The 11,607-nt window shown below is 45.4% G+C and overlaps 1 protein-coding gene across 1 annotated transcript; it reads left to right on the top strand.

Annotated features, from left to right (window-relative positions):
* Window positions 1-1,445: 1,445 nt before the first annotated feature.
* Window positions 1,446-4,177, top strand: LOC119354848 (transcription factor bHLH35-like). Its single transcript, XM_037621597.1, has 4 exons — window positions 1,446-1,604; window positions 1,700-1,922; window positions 2,017-2,448; window positions 3,522-4,177. The coding sequence occupies exons 1-4, from the start codon at window positions 1,525-1,527 to the stop codon at window positions 3,621-3,623; spliced, it is 837 nt and encodes a 278-aa protein (XP_037477494.1). The 5' UTR covers window positions 1,446-1,524; the 3' UTR covers window positions 3,624-4,177.
* Window positions 4,178-11,607: the final 7,430 nt, after the last annotated feature.

Here is an 11,607-nt window from a genome sequence, read left to right as displayed (position 1 = left end):
TGAGCAACTGCAACTGCAAGTACTGACAACTGAAGTATGTAACTTGTATGATTCAATTTTTTTTAAGTTATGAGTAAAGTCTATTGAAGAAGTATGGTTCAGACTTTTTTTTCTCTTAGAAAACTTATCACTAAAACCTATTCAAGAAGTATGGTTTAGATTTTGAAAATTTATGTGTTCTCCTTTAGCATGGCCCGGACAACAAATTCTTTGTAGCTCCACCACTGCTTAAAAGTAAGAAAACAGTCATTCATGTATTCTATTCATCTCTCTCTAGACATACAAAAAAATAAGAAAAGAGTCATTCATGTATTCTATTCACCTCTCTCTAGACATACTAATGATTGTACGCACATGTTTAGTCCTCTTTGGTTTGTAGGAATTCTATATGATAGGATTTTGAAAGAAAAAAAAAATCTCTTCAAAGACCTTTGGTTTGTAGAAATGATTCCTATTTCTCTGTAGAATAGGAATAAAACCTTCACATTTAAAAAAAGACATTAGCCTGGAAAATTTCCTATTCTATGCATTGAATGCCATTTATTTTCATACAAGAATTGAGATACATGCGACCCGACTTCCCATAATTTTTCTATTCTTAGGCTAGTCATAGTGGGAGTAACTTAGGTAGTAACATAGCGCACTTCAAGAATTTTTTTGCTTATGTGGCATGTATTTAATGAGGAGAGAGGTGTTTAGAGTAACATAATATGTTACTGTAACATAGCGCTTCCCGAGAAAGGATGAGTCTACAAGCTAATAAATAAACCCATCTATGACACTACTTTTATGTTACTTTGCACTATGAAGATAGTAACTTAGACTAGTGTCATGCATATGACACTAGTCTAAGTTACTCCCCACTATGACCAGGCTTATGATATTTCTACCTTGTGAACCAAAGAAGACATTATAAATTATAACACGTGGTAGCACCAGTAGTAAACCCAAACATTCATGTTCATAGAATATGTGCTTTTAGTATGTGTAGGAATTAGGATCGTCTTTAGTTTTAGGTAATGTCCTTGGAAAAAGCCTCACTTTTTGTCTTTTTTTTTGCAGGGTGCCTCACTTTTTGTCAACCAAAAGGAAAAAGGAAAAACGGATATCGTTGGGTTGGGTTTGAGCTAACAAGGCACGTGTGGTAGTAGACTACTACTCCTACTAGTAGTAAATCGAGTTATCATCAATGCTCCATGTGCTAGATTAGCCAAAACTAATTAATAATCCCGCACGTTGTGTCCGCGAGAGAGTGCTCTGCGCGTGAAAGAGAGTGGCGTGCGTGTCCGCCTCGAATTTCTCCACGTTTTTCGCCTGGTCGTTACGCGGAGACGGAGACCACAGGCCAGCGCGTCCTTGTCCCGTGCGCGGGGCCCGCCAGCCAGCCACACATGTGAGCCCGCGCTTATATATAAGGGCTCGAAGACACAAGTGAGGAGCACCTGGAGAAAGAGCGACAGAGCAACAGAACAGAGAAGAGCAGCAGCCAGCGACGAACCAGAGGGGAGAAGAAAGAAAGAAGTCATGGACCCGGACATGGGCGAGAACTTCGCATACTACTGGGAGACGCAGCGCTACCTCGAGTCGGAGGAGCTCGTTGACAGGTACGTACGCCTTGCTCCCGCCTTCCGGCCATCCATCGCCATTGTTGAGGGATTTTGTAGGCGAGGGTGATTGAATTCATGGTACTTGGTTGCAGCATCTTCGTCGGGGCGACCGAAGACGCCATCTCGTACTACGACTCCAGCTCGCCGGACGGTTCCCACTCGTCCTCGACGCCGATGGGGGCGGCCATGCCAGGGGCGGGGATGGGGATGAGCGGTACTGGGGCGAACAAGAACATACTGATGGAACGCGACCGCCGCCGCAAGCTCAATGAGAAGCTCTACACGCTCCGGAGCGTCGTGCCCAACATCACCAAGGTGAGCGCAAGCATCTCAGCCGGCATTGCCGAAACACAGCAGCATCTTCATCGCCGGAGAGACGGTTTTAACGGCCAGTCCCTCGTCGTTGCAGATGGACAAGGCCTCGATCATCAAGGACGCGATCGAGTACATCCAGCAGCTGCACGCAGAGGAGCGGCAGATGGAAGCGGAGGTGTCCGCGCTCGAGTCCGCCACCGGCGCGGAGGATGACTACGACGGCGGCCTCTCCGTGGACCAGGTCTCCTCGGCGCAGAGGAAGAAGGTGAAGCGCGCTCTCTCGGTCTCGTCCATGAACGACGCGCTGCTCGCCGCGGCGGCGGCGGTGGCCTCGCCGCCCGTGGAGGTCCTGGAGCTGCGCGTGTCGGAGGTGAGCGAGAAGGTGCTGGTGGTGAGCGTGACGTGCAGCAAGCAGCGCGACGCCATGACCAAGGTGTGCCGCGCGCTCGAGGAGCTCCGCCTCAGGGTCATCACCGCCAACATCACCTCCGTCTCCGGCTGCCTCATGCAGACCCTCTTCGTCGAGGTACGTCGCCGCCGCCCTCCACAATTCATGAGCAACAGTTCTTTCCCACGATTCTATCCGATCCGATGGCTCTGTTTCTGCTTCCGTTAGATCCCTTGATTGATGATTGAATTGATGATAAGATGACGCGGGCCGTGCTGACGTCACATACCCCTTCTTTTTACTAGTTGGTTGACTGGATTTGACTTTTACCATCGTAGGCACTTTTAGTTTCCGCTTTTAAGGTCAAGTCCACAGTTTTGTTGCATCGGAAAGGTTGTTCCTCTGTTCCATTTGCGGCGATCAACGCCACATCACTCGCAAGTCGCAAGAAACTCAAAAGGCTCCAGAAAAAGATAATATCGCTTTCCCATCCCGGCATCTCCTCGATCCATATTTTGGCCACGCTCGATTTGCCGCTGGATGGGCGTCGCGCAACATAACCAATCAATCACATGGCAATCAATAAGCACACGGGCGGCGTGGAGGCCATCGCTCAGCTTGAGCACGATGGGGACATATCAATCGCCACGTGCTTTGGATGCCAATTGATCTCGAGAGAAACGCGGAAGCATCAACATCACGTGGTCGGGGCCTAGGGGGAGCCCTGGAGATCGATTTGCACGTGCTCAGTGCAAGAAGATGCTTCCTCCTGTCTGCATCTATCCTCAGATTTTTTTTATTTCTCCTTTTGTACTACAAGTGAAAATGCTTCTCTTCCACACGTCACGTTTGAATTTTTTTTTGCGGACGATTCTTTTGTTGTACTAGTATATTGAGCACGAGCGCCACATGCTTTAAGCTAATCCCCGTGCTGTATTATCTGTAGTAGTAGTAGTTTTCAATCCGGATGAGATTTTGCTAAAGCACATCTAGATGTGCATAAGTATTGCACATCTAGGTCCTATATCATTGATCTTACGTTAAGATTCGTATGGATTTTTTTTTCTCTTTATGCTTGATTCACTCATTTAGATGTGCAATAACTAGAGCACATCTAGATGTGCCCTAAACATAATATTTGCTGCGGAGCTTACTTATTCTGGAGACAATATTAGCAGCCCTGACTGACTCGATCAATTTCCTTTTTTCAGGTAGATGAGATGGACCGCTTCCAGATGAAGGAGGCGGTGGAGGCTGCTCTCTCTCAACTTGATTCTACGGGGAGCCCGCCGCTTAGTTCGATGAGTTATTAGGGATCACTGGTACGGTCACTAGTCGCTGGTCACCTAATTTCACCTCACCTAGTCTCTCTGTTGCAAGGCTAATATTATATACCCCTCCGTTCCTAAATACTTGTCTTTCTAGGCATTTCAACAAGTGACTATATACGGAGCAAAATGAGTGAATCTGCACTTTAAAATATGTCTACATACATCCGTATGTAGTAGTCATTTGAAATGTCTAAAAAGACAAGTATTTAGAAACGGAGGGAGTATATCTTATGTAATGTATGCCAGAATTTTGCACCTTTTTTTGCTACACCCGTTTATATGTGTGGATGGAGGTGACTGCTTTTTTCGTACGAGGCAATAACTCAAGGGGTAGATAAATAGGCTAGGTGTGCTCTGGACCTCATGTGTAAAGGTCTTCATGAGCATTGCATGATATGCTTCTGGACTATGACATATCTATGGTGATAAATAACAAGGTGATTACTTTATATGAGCGTTTATAAGAAATGTAGTGGCAATTTTTCTTGCCGTTCTCCATGCAAAAAATAAAATAAAATAAAATAGTTCTTGGAGTTTGGTGCATCGCATGGTAGCAGGAAAAATCATCTGCCAATTGTGCCCACAAGTTTGCCGCAACTATCATGTTTTTGTGATAGATTCTACTATAAAGGAAACATGTGTTTCTACAGCGTTATGAAGACATCCCTTAATTATCTTGATTTCCAGCGTCTCAATGACTTGTGGCAAATATTGATGTTTTTTGAATTTTGTTGTTGACGTGGTCACTGTCAGAGCTTAGTGCATTTCAGTAGTGGCAACCCACCCCGGGTTTGGGCACATTTGTGAAGATTTTTTTCAGAGTGCTTAGATTAGAAAAAAAAACATTGTGTTTCTATAAACTCGTCCTTTGTGGCTATTGCTGAAGTGATTCCCATGCTATTTCGTCCTTAGTAGACCAATCTCTTTGATGGTACTACCTTCATTCAACAAAATAGTTGGTCGGTTGTGTTTTTTTAGTGACATCAATTGCATGATGTCATTGAGCTAGCTAGGGTTCCCAAATGTTGCTTGAACTGATTTTGACACCTACTCCCTCTAGTCCTATTAAGTTGTCATTTTAGGAACTAACATGATCTTCAAAGTATAACGTTGAACACTATTTTTTAAAATTAGTTTATGTCTGAAACCTTAAACGCCTTGTATAATGTGAAAACAATTTTTGAGGAAAAAAGAATCACACATAGGATTTCAGTTATTACAGTAGAAATATATGTAAAGACATTGGTAGTCAAAAATTCAAAAGTTTGACTCTTGTCCTGGTCGAAAACAATAGCTTCTACATAACCAGCAACAGGATCTGATTCACACATATTCTGCCTTCTTTCTGGTCAGTTGTTCAAACTGGTCTAAAAGAAAAGTTAAGTTGAAGTCACACTCAAATGCTTTGATCTTGTTAGGGCATCTTCAATGCTGACCCGTAAAGTGCACATCCATGGACCGAGGAACCTGTCTATGGACATTGATGCAAAAACCGGCCATCCAACCCTATACCGCATATGTCCGCCTCTATTAACTTAAACAAACAACATTCCGCCAAACGCCGCAACCTTCCACCAAACGCAAACGCTTGTAAATCTAACTTCGGCACTATTAATTGTACTTTTCACCGGAATACTACTACTAACGAGATTTCTAGCACTAATAGCAAGCTCTAATTGTACTATGTATCTAGGTTCCGCCAAACTTTTTTGTAAGACCCCAGATATAATTTACCTTATATGTATCCCAACTCTTGCCGTTTCCGGCGCTAAATTATTTTATTTCATCGGTGTCGGGTTTTTGTCTCGTGTGTGTTTTTGTCTTTGTCATGAATCTCATATCATGTCATCATGTGCATTGCATTTGCATACATGTTCGTCTCATGCATCCGAGCATTTTCCCCGTTGTCCGTTTTGCATTCCGGCGTTCCTATGTCACCCGGTGTCCCTTTCTACCTCTTTTCGTGTGTGGGGGTTAAATATTTCCGGATTGGACCGAGACTTGTCATGCGGTCTTGGTTTACTACCGGTAGACCGCCTGTCAAGTTTCGTGCCATTTGGACTTCGTTTGATACTCCAACGGTTAACCGAGGGACCGAAAAGGCCTCGTTTGTGTTGCAGCCCAACACCCTTTCAATTTGGCCGAAAACCCACCAAAAACCCTTCCATCATCTAGAGCGTTCGATCACGATCGCGTGGCCGCAAACCGTGCTCAATTTGGAGCCTCCTACCTCCTCCTACCTATAAAATAGCATCTCCCCCGAAATTTTCGGGTCATTCCACCCCTAACCCTAGCCCCGCTCCTCTCCGCGCGGCCGGACACGTCCGCCGGCCGCCGGACATACCGCCGGCGCTGGACAGATCGCCGCCGCCACTCGTAGCCCGCCACGTGGCAGGCGCCGCCACCCCGCGCCCGCGGCTCGCCGAGCCCGCTCGGGGCCCCCGCGGCCCAACCGGCGCCCACCGCCGCCTGTCTCCTTCCTCGCCCGAGCCGGCGAGCTCTGACCTCGCCGCACCTCCGCCCGCCGGCGTCGCTCCCGCCGCCGCAGAACTCCGGTCGCCATCGCGCGTCGCCCCTCGCCAACCTCACCGCCTTGCCCGGCTGCGCCTCGCCACCGGAGTGCCACCACCGCACATCTCCGTCGCCGGCGCCCCCCGCCGCCCCGGCAAGCTCCTCCGGCCCCCCTCCGAGCTCCGGCCACCTCGGGCTCCGAATCCGGCCGGCCATCCTCGTCACGCACGCCGCCAGCTACAGTGGATCCAGATCTGAAGAAATCTCTCGGTTGACTTTTTCATCCCTGAACCCTAATTTTTTGCAAACTTTGGCAATGCCATAACTCCGCATCCGTAGCTCCGATTTACGCGTGTAGCATATCAAAATGTTCGTCTCGATGAGTACATCATTTCATCTCATTGCAACATTTTCATTTGAGCTCATCTTGATGCCCGAAATGCTATTGGAAGAGGGCTATGTGATGAATTTGTCAGATCTGTTTCAGCAAATGGCATTTTGTCATTTTTGCCATGATTAATATGTGCATGCTATGATCCTGAGCTCTACATGTGTTTTGTTATATGCCATGCCATCTTTATAGGGGTGCTTGCCATGTATTTTTTTGTGATATTTGTGGTGACTAGCACAAGCTTGCAAAGTAGCGTAATCGGTAACGCTGTTTTCAGGGACTTAGAATTTCAATAAGTCCTTGTTCTGTTTTTGTCGTTAGGCCATATGTTTATGTTGTTTCCTAGTGATCCGTGCCTGTTTTGAGGATGATCAGTAAGGATGTTTTGTTAGCATTATGGTGCTCTATCCATCCATGTCTTTGTTTGCATTTATGGAGCACCCTAGCTTGAGTCAATTGAGCTCTACTTTTGCTATAAAGTGAATCCTGGCAGATTGTTGACATGTTTAGCGATTTTGCCGAGGATGTTGCTATTGATCCGGGCATGCTATGATGTTGTTCTTGCCATGTCTAGCTTCTATGCCATGTATTGTTGATGAGTGTATGCTTAGTTTGTCATGCAATGCTTTATAGTGAGTGCATCGAGCTCGTAAACATGCCTACTCGTTAACTATTTTGCATGCTCCAGTTTTTCGCTAAGTCTGAATCTGTTTATGTTTTTGGCATGTTCACATGCTTGCAATTGTATTTTATGATCCCTTTTGGCTCAAGGTCACTAAGGGACTTTTGTTAAGTGCTTTGAGTAGCTTCATGCCATGCCTTGCTTTGCCATGTTAAGTTCCTGTAGCATGTAGTTTTCATGCTCTAAGGTGTGCTTCCTGATGATAAATTCCAGACTTGTGTTAATTTCACCAAGTCTGAAACCTGTTATCATTTGCACTTTTTCCATGCTTGTTTGAACCTGTTAATGGATGAATTAGCCGTAGCTCAGTGTTCATCTTTTGTCAAGCTTCATGAGTGGATCCCTGCCATGTATTTTGTTGTCATGTTTGAGTGCTGTAGCATATTTATCTTGATGCATTTAGTTGGTTAGCAAGGAACTGGTTGAGTGTAGCAAACTGATTCTGATTGTTGCCATGGCCCTGGTTCCCTTGGTTGCGCTCTTGAAGAAGTTGCTTGATCAGCTGCGTGTTTGCATTGGTAGCGGCCATCACAGCTTGCCATGCCTCCGGAGGTGGAGGTGGTGGTGGCGGATCAGGATTCGGAGTCGTGCGCGTTGGAGGAGCCATCCTGAAGAGGTTGACATCCGTTAGCAACTTGACAGACAAATATTGAAGCTGAATCAAACGGGTTGAAATTGCAACATAAAGTCTTCACATCCGAACCAAATGAACGAATGCATTCCAATTGAAATGGTCACATTTCCATAAATTGTGAAGCCACTTAGAATTGAGGTAGAAGAATAAAACCAACAAGGTACGGACAAGAACGAATACTTGGTGAGGATTACCCAATCCCAAACCAAATATCCGCGAAAGAAAAACTAGAGCTACAAGAATTCCCACCTATGAAACTCCCGAACCTTTCCGGTTATGCAATCAGGTGTTGGGGATAGAGGGGAAGCATAATATCTCACCCAAATCTAGCAAGTCCTACATCCAACTGTATCCATCCTTCAACACATAACCGAGAAACCTTCGGAAATCATCTACCTCAACCTTCGAAAAGCATCCGTTATACAAGTTATGGCAATACTCCCGAACTCCCGCCCCAGTACTGGGTGGCGTCGAGGTTATCTCACCAACAACTGCATAAAAGATATTTTCGATGTCGGCGAAACTCAGGTATTCCAGAATCTCAATGATAAAATTGTGACGACAACACCTCGGAGCTCAACTCCCCGGGACACTGCCACAACCCCTAAATGACAGAAGGCACCAAGAACAATGTTCTCGTCACAAATCGATCGGAACGATTCCAAGATACCCGCGTGATCCTAAAATTTTTTTAGTGAAATTTGAGAAGAGAAGAGTCAAAACTCTATGCCAGGATGCCTTACCAGAGCGATGAAGGGACTGGGAAGTAAAAAGAATTCCTAACTCTCCGATATATAATTCCTAAATGACTCAAAAGATTTTTCTAGACTCAACAACGCCAACGATTCGATCAAGCAGGGGGCTCCTAAGGTCGGGGAAGGCTCTGATTACCAACTTGTAACGCCCTCGATGCGGCTATATCTCCTACGTGTCGAAGCACAACTTAGAGGCATAACCACATTGAAAGCAATGTCGCAAGTAAGGTAATCTTCACAACAACCCATGTAAATAAATAAAAGGGGAAAAGGATACATAGTTGGCTTACACTCGCCACGTCACACAAATACAAGAATAACATTACAATCATCCAATACACTCATGGTCCGACTACGGTACCAAAATAAAGATTAACCCCCACATGCGACAAAGACCCCGATCGCCCCAACTGGGCACCACTACTGATCATCTGGGAAAGACACATAGTAACGACGAGAGTCTTCATCTAACTCCCACTTGAGCTCAAGCGCATCGTCTGGAACGGTATCATCGGTCCCTGCATCTGGTTTGGAAGTAATCTATGAGTCACGGGGACTCAGCAATCTCGCACCCTCGCGATCAAGACTATTTAAGCTTATAGGTAAAGGCAAGGTAATATGTGGAGCTACAGCAAGCGACTAGCATATATGGTGGCTAACCTGTTCGCAAAAAAGAGCGAGAAGAGAAGGCAAAAGAACGGTCGAACAACTATGATCAAGAAGTGATCCTAGAACAACCTACGTCAAGCATTACTCCAACACCGTGTTCACTTCCCAGACTCCGCCGAGAAGAGACCATCACGGTTACACACGCGATTGATTCATTTTAATTAAGTTAAGTTTCATGGTTATCTACAACTGGACATTAACAAATTCCCATCTGCCCATAACCGCGGGCACGACTTTCGAAAGTTCAAATCCCTGCAGGGGAGTCCCAACTTAGCCCATCACAAGCTCTCACGGTCAACAAAGGATATTCCTTCTCCCGAGACATTCCGATTAGGCTCGGCATCCCGGTTACAAGACATCCTCGACAATGGTAAAACTAAACCAGCAACACCGCCCGAATGTGCCGACAAATCCCGATAGGAACTGCACATATCTCGTTCTCAGGGCACACCGGATTGTCCAAGGTTCCGGTAGGCCAGCCCAGAGTTGCCCCTGGTGGCCACCGGCAGCTGACAGGTTGGACCAACACTCAGAGGAGCACTGGCCCGGGGGTTTAAATAAAGATGACCCTTGAGTCCGCGGAACCCAAGGGAAAAAGAGGCTAGGTGGCGAATGGTAAAACCAAAGTTGGGCATTGCTGGAAGAGTTTTATTCAAGGCGAACTGTCAAGGGGTTCCCATTATAACCCAACCGCGTAAGGAACGCAAAATCCGGGAACATAACACCGATATGACGGAAACTAGTGCGGCAAAAGTGGAACAAAACACTAGGCATAAGGCCGAGCCTTCCATCCTTTACCAAGTATATAGGTGCATTTAAGATAACAAGATAATATAATGATATCCCAACAATAAACAATGTTCCAACAAGGAACGATCTCCAATCTTCACCTGCAACTAGCAACGCTATAAGAGGGGCTGAGCAAAGCGGTAACATAGCCAAACAACGGTTTGCTAGGACATGGTGGGTTAGAGGTTTGACATGGCAATTAGGGAGGCATGATAAGCAAGTGGTAGGCATCATAGCATAGGCATAGCAAAAGAGCGAGCATCTAGCAAGCAAAGATAGAAGTGATTTCGAGGATATGATCATCTTGCCTGCAAAGTTGTCAGAGTTGACTTGATCCTCGTAAGCAAACTCAATGGGCTCCTCGTTCACGAACTCGTCTCCCGGCTCTACCCAAACAAGAACAAGAAGCAAACGGAACACAATCAACCACATGCAATGCTCAAACAACATGATGCAAACATGGTATGATATGCGGGATGCGGTATGTGATGCATATGCAAGATTTGACAAGGAATGATTGAACCTGGCCTCAACATGGAAATCCAAGAGTGCCACTGGAAAGGTGAGGTGATTTCGGTTGAAATCGATATAAAAATCACCGGAATCGGATGCACGGTTTGGAAATGGCAAGCAAAACAAATATGGCACCGGTCTGCGATAATCAGCAAGTGACCAACTAAATGCATCAAGATAAATATGCTACAACACTGAAACATGACAACAAAATACATGGCAGGGATCCACTCATGAAGCTTGACAAAAGATGGACACTGAGCTACAGCTAATTCATCCATTAACAGGTTCAAACAAGCATGGAAAAAGTGCAAATGATAACAGGTTTCAGACTTGGTGAAATTAACACAAGTCTGGAATTTATCATCAGGAAGCACACTTTAGAGCATAAAAACTACATGTTACAGGAACTTAACATGGCAAAGCAAGGCATGGAATGAAGCTACTCAAAGCACTTAACAAAAGTCCCTTAGTGACCTTGAGCCAAAAGGGATCAAAAAATACAATTGCAAGCATGTGAACACGGCAAAAACATAAACAGATTCAGACTTTGCGAAAAACTGGAGCATGCAAAACAGTTAACGAGTAGGCATGTTTACGAGCTCGATGCACTCACTACAGAGCATTGCATGACAAACTAAGCATACACTCATCAAGAATACATGGCATAGAAGCTAGACATGGCAAAAACAACATCATAGCATGCCCGGATCAATAGCAACATCCTCGGCAAAATCGCTAAACATGTCAGCAATCTGCTAGGATTCAATTTATAGCAAAAGTAGAGCTCGATTGACTCAAGATACGGTGATCCATAAATGCAAACAAAGACATGGATGGATAGAGCACCACAATGTTAACAAAACATCCTTACTGATCATCCTCAAAAGACGCACGGATCACTAGGAAACAACATGAACATATGGCATAACGACAAAAACAGAACAAAGACTTGGTGAAATTATAAGTCCCTGAAAACAACGTTACCGATTACGCTACTTTGCATGCTTGTGCTAGTCACC

This window comes from Triticum dicoccoides, chromosome 2A (assembly GCF_002162155.2).
Source record: "Triticum dicoccoides isolate Atlit2015 ecotype Zavitan chromosome 2A, WEW_v2.0, whole genome shotgun sequence".
Classification (NCBI taxonomy): domain Eukaryota; kingdom Viridiplantae; phylum Streptophyta; class Magnoliopsida; order Poales; family Poaceae; genus Triticum; species Triticum dicoccoides.
Note: the sequence above shows the minus strand (reverse complement) of the source record. Positions and strands in the feature narration are given on the sequence as shown.

Coding starts and splice junctions, on each gene's coding strand:
- LOC119354848 (XM_037621597.1), top strand. CDS start 1,525: ATGGACCCGGACATGGGCGAGAACTTCGCATACTACTGGGAGACGCAG. Junction 1,923..2,016: donor TCGTGCCCAACATCACCAAG/GTGAGCGCAAGC, acceptor TCGTCGTTGCAG/ATGGACAAGGCCTCGATCAT. Junction 2,449..3,521: donor TGCAGACCCTCTTCGTCGAG/GTACGTCGCCGC, acceptor TCCTTTTTTCAG/GTAGATGAGATGGACCGCTT.